General features: G+C 47.4%; 1 protein-coding gene and 1 non-coding gene across 11 annotated transcripts in view; both read left to right on the top strand.

Annotated features, from left to right (window-relative positions):
• LOC121672704 (protein PRRC2B-like) overlaps positions 1-18,035 on the top strand; it is a 46,889-nt gene that overhangs the window by 21,229 nt on the left and 7,625 nt on the right. For 6 of the 10 annotated variants that reach the window (XM_042045476.1, XM_042045477.1, XM_042045482.1 and 3 more), the window contains exons 10-28: positions 207-297; positions 700-892; positions 1,251-1,566; positions 2,178-2,380; positions 4,802-5,006; positions 5,695-5,914; positions 6,547-8,607; positions 8,743-8,942; positions 9,627-9,772; positions 10,218-10,359; positions 10,971-11,053; positions 11,747-11,938; positions 12,078-12,272; positions 12,697-12,783; positions 13,728-13,832; positions 14,424-14,616; positions 15,798-15,895; positions 16,545-16,672; positions 17,280-17,517. In XM_042045476.1, the coding sequence (XP_041901410.1) occupies positions 207-297; positions 700-892; positions 1,251-1,566; positions 2,178-2,380; positions 4,802-5,006; positions 5,695-5,914; positions 6,547-8,607; positions 8,743-8,942; positions 9,627-9,772; positions 10,218-10,359; positions 10,971-11,053; positions 11,747-11,938; positions 12,078-12,272; positions 12,697-12,783; positions 13,728-13,832; positions 14,424-14,616; positions 15,798-15,895; positions 16,545-16,672; positions 17,280-17,517 (5,096 nt within the window). Of the gene's footprint in view, positions 1-206; positions 298-699; positions 893-1,250; positions 1,567-2,177; positions 2,381-4,797; positions 5,007-5,694; positions 5,915-6,546; positions 8,608-8,742; positions 8,943-9,626; positions 9,773-10,217; positions 10,360-10,970; positions 11,054-11,746; positions 11,939-12,077; positions 12,273-12,696; positions 12,784-13,727; positions 13,833-14,423; positions 14,617-15,797; positions 15,896-16,544; positions 16,673-17,279; positions 17,518-18,035 lie in introns of all 10 variants that reach the window. The other 4 variants (XM_042045483.1, XM_042045479.1, XM_042045480.1 and 1 more) reach the window with 3 other exon arrangements.
• Positions 14,857-14,939, top strand: LOC121672706. Its single transcript, XR_006018952.1, has one exon. It is a non-coding gene; the product is annotated as a small nucleolar RNA SNORD62 (small nucleolar RNA).

The following is an 18,035-nucleotide window of genomic DNA, read 5'->3' as shown; positions in this document are numbered from 1 at the left end:
GGCTTGGTAGATGACATTAAAGGTCCCTTCCAACCCAAGCTATTCTGTGATTTCCAGGACCAGTGCTGGACATTTGGCTTTGCGAGTAGTTCATGCCAAGCGTGTGTGTCCTGTAATTTAGTGCTAAAGTGGGGCATAAGCTTTATCAGGACAAGAGACCTGTTTCTTTCCTCTCATAAATCCATTCTCCCTTGCTGCCTTCATAGGCATTCATGATGAAGTGGATTATTCTGAGAAACTAAAGTTTAGTGAAGATGAAGAAGAGGAAGAAACTCTTAAAGATGGGCGACAGAAGTGGTAAGAAGTTGCTCTATTTGCACCTACAGTTGTTTCAGTAAAAGTGAACAGTACCAGGGTCTTTAAAGACTTGTCCTAAATGTGGAGTCTTGATCTCTCGGATTTGTTGCTGTGACTTTGTTGATTCTACTGGCCAGTGTTTGAGTGGTCTTCAAGGATATGTGTAGGTCTAGCAGCTGACTGCCAGTTTGCCAGGCTTTTTTCCTCTTCTTTTCTCACCTTTATCCTGCTGCACAATAGTGGAGTTGATCCTTATGCACCTTAAAGAAAAACACATCACTTCTGGTAGCGTTTTGTGATCTTTCCTTTTTATTAGAGTCAGTTGCCTTTGCCACTTGATAAGGCTGCAAGTGCTTCCTGAGGCAAGTAGCAAATGCAATAATAAAGCTATTTATGTGACAGGAACAGCTGGGATCCCAGAAGGCAGCGACAGTTGTCCCTGAGCTCTGCAGACAGTGCAGATGTCAAGCACACCTTGGAAGAAGGAAAAAATTGGAATGATTCAGTTGGTTTGTCCCGGCCAGTCCGGAAAGTGCAGGATTCACAGCAGCCTCCAAGGAAGCTGAATGGCTGGAGCTCTGCCTCAGAGTACCAGGTAGGTTGAACCCACATGGGTGAGCTGGAAGCCCATCTGTGTCCTTAAGAGGCCAGTTTGACATTTTATTGAAAATGGGATGCTGATGAATTTTTCTGTTCTTGGTTTCTATCCACATCTTTATGCATAGCACTTCCACTAGGGAAAAGAAATTGAAGCTGGTGCAGAACAGTGGGGTTGTCAGTGAGAAAATGGAGTTATTGAACCAAATAGCAATAACTCTCCCCAGTAACGGGGATTTGTGCATGAGGATAGAGGGGAGAGGGTCAGAAGGGGATATCCTCAGCATGGGATGCAAAGCTCAAGAGAGAGGAGCTAGCTGGGTCATGATTATGGAGGAATGTTTTTTCTCTGGCAGAAGCCTGCACTGGGAAGTGTTCTCAGGCAGCAGTCCCTCGAGGATAAAGAAGAAAAGGTGCCTGTGAGACAGAAGTTTGTGCACTCTGAGATCTCTGAGGCTGTCGAGAGAGCCAGGAGGCGACGGGAGGAGGAGGAGCGGCGCGCCAGGGAGGAGCGCCTGGCAGCCTGTGCTGCAAAGCTCAAGCAACTTGATCAGAAATGCAAACTGGCTCAGAAGAGTGGGGAGACACAGAAACACACAGGGAATGAAGATGTGCGACCTCCCAGCACCGAGAAAAACACTGCACAAGAGAATGGCCATGCTTTCCGTAAAGGTACAGAAACACTGCCTGCCTCACCCTGTAAAAATTGCTTTTTTTGCCATTGTGCTGATCTCTTACCTGGAGTGGGGGAGTTCCTGGGAGGGAGTGTTCAGAGGGCCCTTCAGCTGCCCTTGAGGGATCTGCTGCTTCTTGCATTCTGCAGAGTATTTTGCATTGGTGAGGAAGGTTGATTAAATAAAAAAAAGCTATTGAAATAAATACAAACTTCTTTAGTTGCTGTGCTCAGTGAGCTGTGCTAGCAGGGGCCTTGTTGGAATGGGCCTCATGAGCTTCTCATGATTGGATGATAATATTAAGTGCTCATGGCCATAGATAGAAAATCAGTAAGTGCTGGCAGATTTAAGGACTAATGGGAAAAGGACTTTCTCCCCAATGCTTAAGCAGAAGGCTGATAGCAAAGGAGGATCTCAGAATTTTATCACGAAAACAAGATGGACAAAACCCTTCTTAGGCTGTCAAGGTAGAGGATGTGCTATATATGGTTGTAATAAGGTTCAGCCATGCAGTCAGGACATGCCCACACCTGTGTATGTTTGGTGGTGGTGGGGCACTCCCAGCTCTGTCATGAGCAGGCTCTTGAAGGCTTGTTTTCTTCTCTGCAGCAACCCCTGAGTTTCACACACAGGATGCCTCTGTTGGCTATCTGGAAGAGGAGACTCCTGCTCCAGCAGCAGCAGCCCAAAGCAGCAGTGAGGAGGAGCTCAGAGAAGCTCCCTCGCCAGCACAAGAATTCAACAAATACCAGAAGTCTCTTCCCCCACGATTCCAGAGGCAGCAGCAACAGCAGCAACAGCAACAGCAGCAGGTAATGGCTGTGAGCTCACAACCCTCTTTTCTGGACCCCCACTGAATCATGGGGTTCTCAACACCATCAGTCTTTGGGCTGGGAGGAGATAAATGGGTTTTTACCCTGGCCTTTTTCAGTACTTCTCATCATGGATGTATCCTGACTGCTTGGGTAGAAAGGCTCTATATGAGCTACATGAGTTTTCCGTGCACCCTGTGATGCTGAAGCTGTTGTGGGTAGGGCTCAGCCAGGTTTGTCACTTGCCTAGGAGAAAAATACAGTGCTGTCAGAAATGCTGACTTGTCTTGCGTGGTTGTCTGGGCATCTCCTGACAGTGGGAGCTCTTAGGACTGTGTGGTTTGTGGCAGAGCTCTGGTTCACAAATGGCATGAGCAGGAGAAGCTGGGGATGTTCTGCTTCCCACGTCCAAAACCATGAGCGCATCAGTGGCTGTCTTGGTGCTTGTGTAGGCCTGGCCCAGGGAAGCTTCCGTTCTTGGGCTGGCGCTGAACCCGATGAACATCTCTTCTTACTCTCTGGCACAAGATGAGCTGCTGTTCTTCAGCACTGCTGCAGTGACTGAATACACAGGACAAGGGAAGGGAAGGGAAAACCCTTGGGGTTCAGCTGCTTCCATTTCACTCGGCGCTTGCTGTGCTCTTACCATTGTTTGTATGGGCAGCCATTTGCTTGCCAGGGCAAACTGTGCTTAGGTTGGCAAGTTGCTGGACTGCTTCTGGACTGGGAGGGAGTTCTGGTGTGGCACGCTTCTCATTCCACCTCCTGCCTTTGCAGAAGGCCGATTCTTTGCTCTCATCTACTACCTGCTTGGGTTTTTTTTCTGTGAGGCTCTTTCAAATAATTGTTTTCTTTGCACCATAAAAATGTTTGGTCTTAAATGTTTCATTTTTGTTGCATTGAAAACTCTCTTCTGGGGCACTGAGACATTAGCCGAACTGCTTTGTGCATCTTGGCTCTTGCCTGACCTTTCAATGCTGTATGTGCCATACGTGCTGTGCAGCTCTGCTTCCAGATGCAGTGAGCCTCTATAGGGCAGCGGGGCCAAACCAGGGGACAGAGGACTCAGGCTTTAGATAATGCTAAGTTAATTGCTATTCTTCATAAAATAACCACTTGAAATGTGATACAATCAACTCTGCCGCAGATCTTAGCGAAGAGCTCACAACTGGCTTTTGCTTGGAAGCTCAGTAATTGCTCTTTTATGGATGTTTCCTGTGCTCGTTGCTCAGCGGTTGACATTTTCATGATTCAGATGTACAGCAGCAAATGCTGCTTAATGTTACTCTTGAAAAGAGGTGCTCTTAAAACAAAAAAGAATTGGATGTCTTTGCTGTCATGCTAATAATACCACAGGTCATTGCTGCTGGAAGAACACGAAGTTTTATTTTATTTTCTCTTACCCTCTGTGATGTTAGTATGTATGAGTCAGTGCATGTTTTGGCTGGCTTGTATTGCTGCTTTAGTAGCTCTATGAAAAGAATAAAATGGAAAAGTTTTGGTTTCACGAAGGAAATATTTTCTCCAAGGTACCGGAGGACTAGATAATGTAGATAGAATCTGCGTTTATCAAAGCCTTCCTTGCTGTAATGATGTCTCAGATTCAAAGGTCTCTCTTTTGCTCTGCAGCTGGGGATTGGCTTTTTTAATAAACAGTTACAGTATCTGACACTTGTAAGCTTAGCAAAAAAAGATGGTGGCAAGTTTGACACATAAGTAGATGCATTTCATGTTAATTGGAGCTGTTTAGTGTTTGAAAGCTTTCTTCAATACATAGAACTCCCTTCAAATATATATTCTTTTTGGATCTTCAACAAAAGTTAAATGTCAAATCAAATTAACATCATGACAGTCCTCAGCTAAAGGAAGGTGGACTGGCCATGTGGGAGATGTGGAAACAACCTGCAAGTGCCAGCCTGTCTCTGGAGGATGCACAGGAAACACTGTAAAATATTAACAGCTCTCTTAATTTGGTTTAGGTTGTTTTTATATAATCTGTTCAGCTGACAGGGGTGGAAGTAATATATATACACACTAAATAAATTTCAAGTTTCATTTCCTGAAAAATGTGACATCTTCTAAAGTATTTGGTTCCAGTTAGGAAGTGGTGTTTGACAGGAAGCTGTCCTGTATTCATAGGAGTGTTGAGAAGATGCAAATTGTGATCTTAAAGCTGATCTGTTGTTTTTGGCCACATAGCCTGGCCCACAGTGGTGTGATAGTCTGGCTGCTCTGGTATTTACAGAATTAACAACTGCCACATTCCCAGTTGGTAGTGAATTGCCCCTCTCTGCTCCCCCTCCTATCTGATTAGGGATTGAGCCTTTGATAGATGGCACGTGTTTTCCTTTGCTTGACCAGTATGTCAGTGTGATTCCTGGCACCACAGCCATGTCCAATGGCCCATCCTCTTCCCTGCAGGAGCAGCTGTACAAGATGCAGCACTGGCAGCAGCAGGTCTATCCTCCCCCGTCCCACTCCCATCCCCAGCGGACGTTCTACCCGCCGCACCCACAGATGCTCGGCTTTGATCCCCGCTGGATGATGATGCCGTCCTACATGGACCCTCGCATGGCCCAGAGCCGCACCCCCGTGGATTTCTACCCTTCAGCCCTTCACCCTTCAGGTGAGGTGTTGTCAGTGCTTATCTTGGCTGTTGAGTTGGTTCATATCTGGAAAGTTGGTGTGTCTCTTAACCTCTGTCCAGACTTTGCCTTCTGGCTGGTATCCATTCTCTAGGGATGAGAAAGTTGGTTGAAATGCACTGCAGTGAGAGACCTTCCCTGACTGCTTTGTGAGCTTAGCGGATGTGACTGATCTTGCCCCTTGGAGGAAAGGGTAGCAGATCCACTGGTCTCGCCTGTTGGAGAAGAAGGATGAGTTTTGGAGTTACTGTAATCATGTGAAATCTTAATAGACCCCCTTTAGGAGATGTGATGGAGAAACCCTGTAGTTCCTGAGCTGTGTGCACTATGTACCTTCCTATCTTGTTACTAATCTTCAAAGGTGTGAATGCAAACATCAGGATGTATAAATCATTCCCTGGAGTTTGTGGGTTGCTTGATCCCAAGCCAGTGATGCTGTGTAGTGTCTATGTGGGTTGGGCTCTGAGAGCTATGTCATGTTCTGTATCACTCCAGGTGTATTTCCCAGCTGTGCATTTTCCAAGCACAGGCTCCCCTTTACAAGAGAGGTTTCCATGGCTGCAGTGGCCTGCTGCCTGAGAAGGAAGGGGGAGTCCAAGCTAGGAGATTGTTAAATTCTTCTTGTCTGTGAGATCCTGGTGCTAATGGCATGAACTCTGTCGTGAGCAGGAATTATGAAGCCCATGATTCAGCAGGACTCCATTGGTGGGAGCAGCTGTCGGTCTGAAGATCAGAACTGTCAAGCAGGGCAGGCAGACAGGAAAACTGCTCCCTTGGATCCTGTGCCAGTGTGGGGCCAGGACAGCTACACGTCTCTGCAGAGCAAAGGATACTCCCTGTCACATCAAAAACAGGCTGACAGCATGAGCATGGAGGGGCTGCATGCCAGGTGAGTGCAGAATTCCCCTGTCCTCATGCATGCTGCCATGGGAGGTGCTGCTGTAAGTCATCTACTGAAAAGTGGGTGTAGAGCTGACCTGAAAGATGTCTGTGAACAGGCCCAGGTGCTGATCTGGGAGCACCCTTACTCTCCTGAGTGTTTTTGCTGTAGAGGTGTTTACAGACTGAGCTATTCAGAAATTCTATATCTGACCAGCTTGGAGCCTGTTCAGAGGGAGAGGGGGACTTGTCACCTACATGGGAAAGGTATAAAAAACAATGAGGCAAAAATTTTGATGCTTTCTAGTTTATCTCCTACAGTTTTTGGACATTCTAAAACCAGTTCTTTGTTTTCAGATCTCCATGTTGTTGGAGGTAGAATCTCCCTTTATTTCTTAAGTTTGCTGCCCATCATAGGGACTGTTTTCTTTATCATGCATTGATTTAACAAACCAGGCAGTACAGCTTGGGGCCACAGCAGCTCTGCCCAGCGTTTTGGTATTTATAGGTTCAATGCCTCATGATTTAGCATAAACCCCAGTCTATTTCTTTTCACCTCTTGTGTGCAGCCTGGGCCCTTGGAGCTGTGCTGTGCTCTGCATTACCTGACTTTCCTTTGTTTGTTGTTTGTTTCATTCTCAGGAATGAAAGTTACTCTGCTTCTGGAAGACCGGAGAGTCTGAGCACTCAGCGAGATCTCTTTGAGGAGAGAGGGGAGGAGTATTTGAATGCTTTTGACAAGAAGGCCCAAGCAGACTTTGACAGCTGCCTGTCTTCTCAGAGGATAGGCCAGGATCTCCTGTTTCAGCATCAGGAGAGCGTGCAGGAAGCCTGTACTGCTGGCAGCCGCCATGCGAACCTGAGGTGTTCGCCCCTCGAGCCTGATTTTATCCAAGCAGAGAAGAAGCCTGAATATAATGGTTGGGATATCAGCCACCATCAGAAACCTGCGGAGACGGCAGCAGAAGCTGCTGAAGAAGTGCCCCGGGATGAGCAGTCGTTCAGTGCTGACCCATGGAAGAAAGAAGGAGCCAGTACCAAACAGGCCACTGAAGAGACAGCAGAGTGGGCTCCTGAGAGCCGCAACACCAGCGGGCAGCACCAGGAGCAAATGGGGAGGACACGGCGGTCGGGCCCCATTAAAAAACCAGTCCTGAAAGCCCTCAAGGTGGAAGAGAAGGAGAAGGAGATGGAGAAGGTTAAACTGGAGGGAGAGGACAGCTCACGCCCACTGAAGGAGAAGGCAGCTGTTCAGAAGGCAGAAAATGAGTCAGATGACTCTGCTGCCTTGCTGAACTCCACACGTTACCTGCTGGATGACAAAGGTTCTTCCCAAACCAGTCTTGCACGAGAGGCTGAGAAATCCCAAGAAGAAGAAGAGGAGGAGGAGGAGGAAGAGAAGCCAGAAAGAACCTGGGAGAAAAAACTATCCAGAGAGACCAGTGATCTCCCTCCCACTAAAAGAAACAACTGGATCTTCATTGATGAGGAGCAAGCTTTTGGTGGGAGAGGTCAAGGGCGTGGGCGAGGGAGAGGCTTCAGAGAGTTCACTTTCAGAGGCCGAGGCACAGTTGTGAGCAGCAGGGGTGTCTACAACAACCAGAGGAGCAGCCGGGGCCGAGGGCTCCGGGAGTTCAACCAGCCAGAGGACTTCCCCAGAGGCAAACCAAGGCGCCGGATTGCCAGTGAGACGCACAGTGAAGGGTCAGAGTACGAGGAGCTCCCCAAACGTCGCCGGCAGAGGGGCTCGGAAAATAGCAATGAAGGCTCTGTGCTGGACAGGGAGGACAGTGATTTGAAAAAGGGAGACTTCAAAGAGTCTTGGAGGTCCAACAAAATCTATTCAGATGATCACAATAGCCTGGATCCTAAGATGAGGGCTCCAAGAGCCTTTGGGAGATCGCTGCCACCGAGACTGAGCAACTCTGGCTATGGGCGAAGGGGGTTCCTGGGTAAGGAGCCCAGCCAGTGGCAAGGCAGGAGTGGGGGAGGAGGGTGGCAGGAGTACAGCCACACATCTCCATCAGACGCTTTTGGGAGCAGGCAGCAGTCTGACAGGGACTACATTCAGGACTCTTACAAACACACGGATTCTTTCTCCAGCCGGGTTTTTGATGAGAGTCATCTGGATGACAAAAGGCACTTTTTCCAGGAGGATTACTCAGCGGATCAGGAGAACATAGAGAACAGGCCCTTCAGGAGGCGGCGTCCCCCCCGCCAGGACAAGCCCCCACGGTTCAGGCGCCTCAGGCAAGAGAGGGAATCGGTTGGGCAGTGGAACCCCGAGGAGGGAGGCCCCAACCTGCTGCCCAGCCAGTGGCCAGGGAGACCCAAGCTGAGCCCTGCAGAGAAGAGCAGTGTCTCGGGCAGACGCTCTCCTGAGCTGTCCTACCAAAACTCTTCGGACCATGCCAATGAGGAGTGGGAGACAGCGTCTGAGAGCAGTGACTTCAGTGAGCGGCGAGAGAGAAGAGATGGAGTTCCAGAGAGTGAGAGCCAGCTGGAAGGTGGCCTTGGCACCGGGAGCTTGGGAGAGAAGAGGGAACTGGCAAAGAGGAGCTTCTCAAGCCAAAGGCCGCTGGTGGACAGGCAGAGCCGCAAGGCTGAGCCAGCAGGGTTTGCAGAGCAGTCCGTCAGGACTGGGGTGGGAGCAGCTTCCAGATACGAGAGCCAGCAGAACGGAACCCTGATAAAGAGCAAAAGGTAATGTTGTTTTCTGATCTGTTATCTGATACGCAGATGTTGAAGGAGTGGACATACACCCCATGCATTTTCTTCTTGTCACTTTCATTCGTGTTCTACTGACAAAACTAAATTGTTTTCCTTCTTTCTGTGTAGGTCTTCAGAAGAAGGAGGAGGCCTTGGCAACACCAGTGGTGGGAGCAGCCATTCCATTTACAGCTTGGATAGGGCCTCCCATGTGAACTCAGAGAGTGCTGAGGGGCCGGGTAAAAAGCCAGAGAAGGAGCACAAATCCACTGCGCAAAGAGCAAGTGAGAAGGGAGAGGCCTTGTCACAGTTTGAACTGAGTTATGGAAGTGAGTGTCTTGATTAATTTGTTTCTTTAAGAGGATAACATTGTGGCTGACTTCCAAGCCAGACTGATTCAATCCACTGCAATTTTTAATATCAGATTAGGGCCTTTTTTCCATTCGTTTACAGAAATGAGAAAATTCTTGTGTATCTGAATAGAAAAACATGGAAGGTAAAATTGTTGTTAATTTTTAAACGCAAACTTTTCAGCCAGATCTGACAGTGTCTCTAATGTTTCTTCTATTGAAAGTTTGTGTTGAGGGAGAATATTTCTGTATTTCTTTCTAAGATGCTAATGTATTTTGGGCTTGAAATTTATACTGTGTGAAGGAAGTTGAGAGAGCATCCATAGAGGGGAATTAGAGGCTGAGCTAATGGCAGGGAGACAAGAAATGAGTATCTCTGAAAAGAGAATTACCTGAATTATCACACAGCTCCCGTTCCCAAGTTCTCCAGCTGAGGTGTGCTCATCTTGAAGCAGAGGAGACAGCAAAGTCCTGCAAGATAAAGTGGCTGGTAGATGTCAACAGACTATCATGATTTTGTTTTCAAAATGTAGCTGTGATGTTGCTAGGTGAACTTATTGTGGCATGGATCCTCTTTGGAGTGCACTGTTTAAATTACTGCTATTGTAAAGCTTTATATGGACATACATGTGCACTGTATTTTCCCCTGTGTGCTTTGTTCAGGTACCATCATTGATAATCGGGTGTCGAACACAGCAGAAGAGAATGAAGTTGGTTCCATGGCAGGGGAAGGCTTCATTGAGGTTCTTACTAAAAAGCAGCGTCGTTTGCTGGAAGAGGAGCGAAGGAAGAAGGAACAGGCTGCTCAGGTGAGGAATGGGAGGCAGAAAAGTTGGATCTTTTACATGGTTTGGATTGCAGTCAGAAACAGGGCCCCAGAAAGCGTTTGTGTGAACAGAAGAACGTACAGCTGACACTGCCAAAGTAGTATAGATCCTGTATTGGGCCCCAGAAACATATTTAGGGCCGCTGGTCTGAAAAGGAGAGTTGGATTTCTGACTATTCTTGGCTTGCAGCAGAACTGTTAATTGGGAATTAAGTTTGTAGAGTGGTCTTCATCCAAAGCAGCTTGGCTCTCTAAGCCAGCTGCTGGCTGTAGTTGGTGGGATGTTGCGCAGCAGGAGCAGTGGGGGACTTTGCACTCTCACTGTGTTATTGCCAGAACAAAATCTCACACTGCAAAAGGTGGCTCTTTCCAGCCTTGTTAGACTGGGAGAACCTCCCAGTCTGACACCTGCGCCTTTCCCGTCACAGGCACCAGCCAAGGCCCGCGTCCTTCAGTCGCGCATTCCACCTCGATTTGCTAAGAAACAGAACAGCCTGTGCTTGGAGCAGAGTGATGTAACAGTGTCTGGAAACAGCCTGGGCACAGAGATCTGGGAGAGCAACAGCCCAGGTAAGTTTGGGTCTCTTTGTTCCAAAGGGTTTCACAGAGGTGGGGAGTCCTTGAGTGTGCAGCAAGGATGGGGTTCATGGTTCAGAGGAGACAACCCTCTCCTGTCTGATGCTGGAAGTGGCAGGGGGAGCTGGCAGACATGTGCAGTAGCATCTGTTCTAAGCTCTACTGTTCAGCCATCTTGCTCCTGTTGCTGGCCATGTCAGTCTCCTAATCTATTTCTTTAGTCTTCGTTTCATGTCAAGATCCTACTATACAGCATTTTCTAGCTGGTTGGGCTGGATCTACTTGAGGCTTCTTTTTTTTTGCTTTCCTACATTTTCTCATCTCTAGCCCTGTACAGCTAGTGCCTCCCTTGTTTCTCTCTGTCCTGTCTTTCTCTTGTTGTCATGTTCCCTAAGAAATCTGCTCCCTGTTCTCTACTCTCACTCCTCATACCCTGTGTTCTCTGCTGCGTCATGTCTCAGATGTCTGGGCAACACTTAACTTTCTGAGGTGGTGAAAATACCCTTTCTCATGTCTAGAAATGGAAGGTTAATGGTGTCATGTGTACAGAGTGTGCTCACAGCTGTGTTTCAAGCAGCTGAACCTTGCCCTCCATTCTTTTCCAGCACTTTCTGTTCAATCTCCTGGCAGTGATTCCTGGAGCAAGCCTGTAAATACCTTTAATGGTACCGAGTCTAGCACCACTGAGGTAAGTGGCACCTCATGTGCCCTTCAGGTATTGTGTGTTTAAAGTATTAATGCAGGTGGCTTTTATGCTTCTCATTGCTCCATCTCTGCTTAGTGACTCTCAGCTCTGCTTGTGCCATTTTAAACTGTCTCTTTGCAGTTATAATTTGAGCTTGATGCTGTTCAAATCTTGACCTAGAGAGCCAAGCACTGCTTGTGTGAGGGTATAAATCTGGAGTAACTGTGGTAGAGCTATTCCAGGGTTGTGCTCATCACTGCATGCAGACTGTGGTCAAGGAGGGTGGAATCCCATAGGTCTTGTTTGTGCCTCATGCCTGTGAGCAGTGTGTAGCTGTAGCCTTAATGCAGGGAGGGCAGAGGAGTTCCAGAGTGTTTCACCTCTGGAGACCAAGAGTTCAAATTTGGCTTGAGTCACATGTGAAGTGAGTTTGGCAGTCTCAGCCTAGTTGCTCTGTGGGACACTTTCTCCTTACTCTGAAGCCATGGTCTGGTTGGTGCATCAGTTCACCTGTCTCAGGGCTGTATAGAACTGAAGGAGCAGCCAAGAGGTGCTGCAGGTCAGGCCCAACTCCTTTGCAGTTAACCACGACGGTGATTTGAAAAGGGGACATGGTCTTGCTGTTTTCGGGGATGTTCTTCCTCGGTGGCGCTGGGTCGGAGTCCGGGGCTTTAACACATTTCGTGCTTTGCATAGCAGGGATTTAAAGGCAGCCAGGGGGATAGTGGCATTGACTTGAGCGCGGAGTCTCGGGAATCCTCCGCGACCTCCTCCCAGCGCAGTTCTCCATATGGCACCCTCAAACCAGAGGAGATGAATGGGGCTGGCCTGGTGGACCCAAAGCCTGACTGCCAGAAGGAGCAAGTGCAGAAGCAAACTGATAAAAAGGTAATCTGGACTCGCAGCCAAGCCAGAGCGCAGAGTGAGAGACCTTGTGAAATGGTTGTGTTGTTCTTGATAGCATTTTTAAGGCTTGAGGTTGGGTTATTTGGTCTTTGTGTCTCAGCCTCTCTGCTTTCCTGTTAAGGATTCAGATCAAGGCTCAGGACAGAACAAGGAACACAAGCCTGGACCAATCGGCAACGAACGCTCCCTGAAAAACAGAAAGGGTTCGGAGGGAACGGAACGGCTGGAAGGGAATATTCCCCCTGTTAATGGGGTGGAAATTCACGTGGATTCTGTACTTCCTGTGCCACCCATTGAATTTGGAGTAAATCCTAAAGTGAGGATGGAATTTAATTTTATCTTCTTGGTGATTTGATCTTGTTGAGACATGAAAGTGGTTTGAGGCAGAAGGATTATTTAGAGGAAGCTTCCAGCTGTAGATTTGCCTTAGATTTCATTACTGACACAAACCAGGTACTCAAGATGTCCTGGCAAACATGAAGCATCCACCTGGAAATACTGTCCCAAGGACCAGCCGGGGTGGTAACAGAGATGAGGGACAAAATTATGGCCAAGCTTTTGTGTGCCTCTGGGGGTTGCCTGCTGCTGAGCGCTGAGAAGTGTTTTCTGTTCCCAGCAAGGCTTATGGAGGCCAATCTTTAGTTTGTAATGTCATGATTCAAGCTAGAGTCATTAACCATGAAGAGCAGATGGGTGGTCCATGGACCTGGATTTGAATTTTATGTGTTTTGCCTTTTCAGGACTCTGACTTCAGCTTGCCACCTGGTTCTGCCTCTGGCACTGCAGCTAACCCTGTCACCAAATTGCAGGATGCCTTGGCCAGTAATGTAAGTATATTTTTTCTTCTGGCATGGATTCATTGGAGGTACTCCTCAGGAAAACCTCAGATGCTTCCAAGGAGAGCAAGCATATTTGCATCTGACTTCACATTTCATGCTTAGGCAGCACATGTCACTAAAATCCAAAATGGAAATCTCGAGGTATCTTGGTAAAATGAGTGTCACAAACTTAGAAGTGATGCAGGGAGCAACTTCATTATCATTGTGACCTGTGTAGAGCCATCTCTGAGATTACCAGTCTCTTCCCCTGAGACACACAAGTCTTGGACACGGCCATGATGCAGATAGTGGCATGTTTAGACCCTGACTGCCCAGCTTCCTCAGAAGGTCTCATCTGCCACAGCAAGGCAGAGAACTGTAACGTGCTGGTCAGGCCTTTTTGGAGGTTTCCCAGCTTATTCCAACCATCTGGGTATTTCATATTCTGTGTGAAAGAGTGAGCACACTGAAAGCCCAGCTGGTAGCTCAACTGTAGACAGCAGTGTGAGACACACACAAAGGTGCTTTTGAAATGTCTTCAAGTTTCTAGGTTGTTTGGTTTTGATTTTGGAGATTTGTCTTAAAGGGTGTTTCTTTTCAGAAATGCTTTTTCAGAAACAGATTTTGTTTGAAACTTAGGTAGTTTCTAAATACGGGGCAGGAGAGAGAACTCTTCTGCAAATGGAAGTTACTGATCAAACTGATTTTTTAAATGGAAGCTGGTATAGTTCAGCATAGAAGGGTGTCTTTGCACGTAAACAAAGCTTCCTTTATTGCAAGAGCAGAATGGATCCTGGTTGAATGTGGTACTTGGCTCCTGCAGTACTACAGGGGACTGAAGTCTTTGAGGTGCAGTTCCTGGAGCTGCACAGCTGAGCCTCTGTCAGCCTCGGTGGCTCATAACATTCTCCTAAGAGTTCACAAGTATTCACCTTTTACTACTCTCCCCTCAGGCAGGGTTAACACAGTCCATTCCCATCCTGCGAAGGGATCATCACCTCCAGCGCTGCATCGGCCTGAACCCCATGTCCTTCCCCACTGCAGACCTTACTCTTAAGGTAAGGAAGCTGAAGGTGTGTGCATACCATGTCTCTGTGAGCAGAGTGGTAGGGTGGGGAGAGCTTTCCCAGAGTGTTTTGTTAGGTATTGCTGAACTTGAATTAGCTTCTGTAAAAGTTGCGCCTATGTGCTGTTCAGCATGAGTGCAGGGGTGTGTGTTTCAAGGCTTGGATGCAGGAAGTCCTTGCCGATTGTAGAACCAGTGCAACAGAGCTTTCCTATTTCAGTACTGGGTAAGGTGGCTGCTCAGGGATCCTGGGAAGCCTGGTGGTGTAAAGAGAGGGAAAAGCCAAACAAAACCCACCCAAGTGTACAAACAAGAGCAACAACAAAACCAAATAAACCAAAACAAAAACCACCTCCACCCCAAACCCAAGAAGCTGAGCAAATACCAAGGGGTTTGAGTATTTGTGAAGGATTCTTGCCCATTAGAAATTGTTGTGGAACCCCGTGACCTCAGACCTGTCAGCTTTCTACTATGTCTAGACTGCAGTGAATTTGAGCTCATAGGACACAGATGAGCAGCTCTGGGCTTTGGTGCTGTCCTCCCCATTTGAACTGTCTGTAGTTATTGTCCTTTGTTTCCATAGATGGAGTCTGCTCGTAAAGCTTGGGAAAACTCTCCGAGTTTACCAGAACAGAGCTCCCCAGGAGGTGCAGGCTCAGGCATCCAGCCTCCTTCCAGTGTTGGAGCTTCCAACGGTGTCAGCTACAGCTCTTTTGGTGGAGTTTCTATGCCTCCTATGCCTGTGGCATCTGTAGCACCTTCTGCATCTATTCCAGGTACCTGCAAACTGCAGCAGCATTGGCATTGTCTGGTTGCTATCTGGGAGTCATCCTCTGGTTCTAGTAGATGAGAGCATGGTGAGAAGAGCTTCCATGTAGAGTAACTGGCTGGCTGGCTGGTGTTTGACAGATTCTTAACAATTCAGGCAAGACAGAGAGAGTGACTGTCTCTCCACTTAGAAGAATGTGACTGGTCTAAGCTTAATACAAAGACAGCTCTCCCTGTGTAGTGGCAAGTCTCTCTGATGTCTCAATAGATCTTGCTTACCCTTTACTGTGTGCCCAGTAGAATAGAAAGAGAGAGACCTATGGCTGAGAGGCTTCAACAGTCCCAGTATCAGTATCAGCCATTCCTCTGCTTGTTTTGCCATTGAACACAGGTTCTGAGCACCTTCAGCTCTTTGTATGTAATAACAACAGCTGGCTTACAGCTCGCAGAACTCTGGGAGGGGGGAAGAAAGCTTAACTCAGTCATGGTAGTATGTGTAATTAATGTAATAATTGCTTTTTCCTCTGGAAAGAGGAAATGTTCTGGGATTCTCTGACTCCTGGGTCCCAAAGGGCTTCTCATGTATGCACTGTCTTTCTCATGTCTCAATTCAAGAACAGAGTGAAATGTGTAGTGACTCTGTTACTAGCTTCCACTTGGTAAACAGATTGTTTCAAGTCAGGTGATTTCCTTCCTCACCCACTCTAATCTTGCTGCTTAATCCTGTGGTTGAGATCTGCACAGAAGCACAGGAGTGGCTAGCGGGTGCCACCCTTGGGGTGAATATGGCTTTTAGATCTCCTGTGTCAAGGTCTTAAATGCCGTGTTTGCTCTTTCTGTGCCTCTTAGCTGCAAAGATGAGATGGTTGCAGAGCAGATTTCTGGCATTTAGTTTGGAGTACAGGTTACCAACTTCTGAACTGCTAGTGTCTGACTCTTTTGTGGAGGTGGGAAACCTGGGTTTACATTTAGCCTCTTAGAGAAAGGTATGATTAATTCTCAGCAATCCTGCTATTGCTGATGTTGTTATGTGGAGGTAGGAGCTTTGCAGACTCTTCTGAATGGGTACCATGTTTGTGTTGACTTGCTGAGAGGTAGGAAATAGTATTGACCTGCAGATCTCTGCAGTCTACTGTGTCTGTGTCTCCCTTGTACCTTGAATTTACAGCCTGCCTTTTCTGATGTCCAGGTAACCATATTCCACCCCTGTATCTGGATGGCCACGTGTTTGCAAGTCAGCCGCGCCTGGTCCCTCAGACGATACCTCAGCAGCAAAGCTACCAACAGGTAAGGAAGCAATACAGCTTGCAAGTGGTTTTTCAAGGATTCTTCAGGGTGGCACTTAAGAAATGAGGAGTAACTTTTCCCTTTCATAGCCCAAAGGAACTTAAATGTGGCTCCCTTTAGGTTCCTTGAATGCTACTTCCCAGTGGGTGTCAGAGGTTAGTAAAACTGAAAGGAGGGAATTGAGGAGTTTTTCCCCTTCTGTACCAGTGCTCTTGGACTGGTTTTAACTGAAGCAGATGCTGAGCCTTGTGTGAGATGAAGTGACTTTCAGTAAATTCCCCAGCCAGTCAATAATGATTAGTAACTTCACTAGTAAATAGGATGTTGGTAGGGCTGGGGAGAGCTCTTTCAAGGTAGAGTACAGGCAGGTGAGACCTGGGATTGTCAGTGCCTGCTTTATGTGAGGAGCATGTTGGTTCCTTCGTGTCCATCAAATGCCTCTTGCTGGCATCAACCTCTGGGTGCCTGTGCAGTGTCTTCTTCCCTGGCAGTGCTGCTGTTCTGGGGAATGATGCAGGGCTGGGTAAAGGCACGGTGTAGATAATTGTCACCGCAGATTGACTCATGCAGGAAACTGATCGGTTTTTAACCACCTTGGAGAGTTTCTGGCTTCTCTTGTACCTCTCAGTCATATTCATTTCTTCTGCAGGCTGCTGCTGCTCAACAGATTCCCATTTCCCTCCACACATCCTTACAGGCCCAAGCTCAGCTTGGGCTGAGGGGTGGTCTGCCTGTTTCCCAGTCCCAGGAGATGTACAGCTCCATACAGCCCTTCAGGTAACTGCTTCCAGTTTTCCTTTCCTTGTGGCTTGCTCTCTTATGTTCCTGATTTCTGTGTACATTGATCAGATACTCCACACTCATCTTCCCTTTCCCCTTTGTTGGACTGCTGTTCCCTTCCCCTAATAACAGTGCCAGTGTAGGGAGCATGAGAGTGAAAAATGTGAATTAGTACTTAGTGCCTCAGAAGCCTAAACACTGAGGTTTAAAAAAAAAAATCCCTTATTTGCTACAGCTGTTGGAATCTTTAACTTCTCATTTTTTCCTGGTTTGCAAAACTGCTGCAGGCTTTTGGTACCCTGAATCCTCCCTTAACTGGTAATCCACAGGTGGTTCCATGGGATATTGAAACATAAATATTAGATACTACTCAATGTTGTTCTGTTGAATATTCCTGCAACACAAGGACGTGGTTGTAAAAGCTTAAGAGTGGAAGTAAAAAACCCTAGTAACTAAAATGGAAAGTGGCATCACAGCTTATTTCTAAGCTGTCAGTTTAGTTGTCTGAGAACTGATGGCAGGCCAGATAAGGTTTGGCAGGGTGTGTTTGTACAGTCTCCAAAGGTTTTGTGCATAATGACTGAAGCATGTTTTTCTCCTGCAGGTCTCAGGTGTATATGCACCCCAGTCTGTCCCAGCCCAGCACCATGGTCCTGACAGGAGGCACTGCTCTGAAGCCTCCGTATTCCGCCTTCCCAGGCATGCAGCCCTTGGAGGTGGTGAAAACCCAGTCTGGGTCCCCCTATCAGCCCATGAACGGAAGCCAGGCACTGGTTTATGAGGGGCAGATAAACCAGGCTGGTATGGGAGCCTCCCAGATGATGGACTCTCAGCTCACACAGGTTAGGAGCAGGACTGGCGAGCCACTCCTTTGGTCCAGGCTAATTCACAGCCACTTGTTTCTGAGAATGGGTTGTAACATGTCTGTCTGAACTAAACGCTTTGTAAAGAGGCAGAAGATGTCCCTGAGACACTGTTTTGTGAACCATGGTTTCACATATGCAGCACCTTATTTAATGAGATGGTTGCTAATGCCTTGTCTGTCCCTGCTGAGATGTCATTTTGTAACTTGGAAGTCAGACCTTCCAGTGCTGCATGCATAGGAGGCCATGATGCAATGGTTGTCCTAAAAGTACTTCTTCTGAGAGCCAAATCCCAATCATCTCTCCCATCACCTCAGCTTCCAGGGCAACTAGGAACTCGTATTAAAGGCTCATCCGTCTTCTCAGTTCATTTGTCGTCCAAGTCTTATTTACAACTTCTGCTGATCTGTTTGGCAGAATTCTAACAGGAATTTCAATGTGTGAAAATGTTTTAATAAAGCATGGTTCACATAAAAACATTGAATTCTACTGTGAGC

The sequence above is a fragment of the Corvus kubaryi genome, unplaced genomic scaffold, assembly GCF_017639235.1.
Source record: "Corvus kubaryi isolate FWS band 111438036 unplaced genomic scaffold, C.kubaryi_AGA036_p1.0 64866, whole genome shotgun sequence".
Taxonomy (NCBI): domain Eukaryota; kingdom Metazoa; phylum Chordata; class Aves; order Passeriformes; family Corvidae; genus Corvus; species Corvus kubaryi.
Note: the sequence above shows the minus strand (reverse complement) of the source record. Positions and strands in the feature narration are given on the sequence as shown.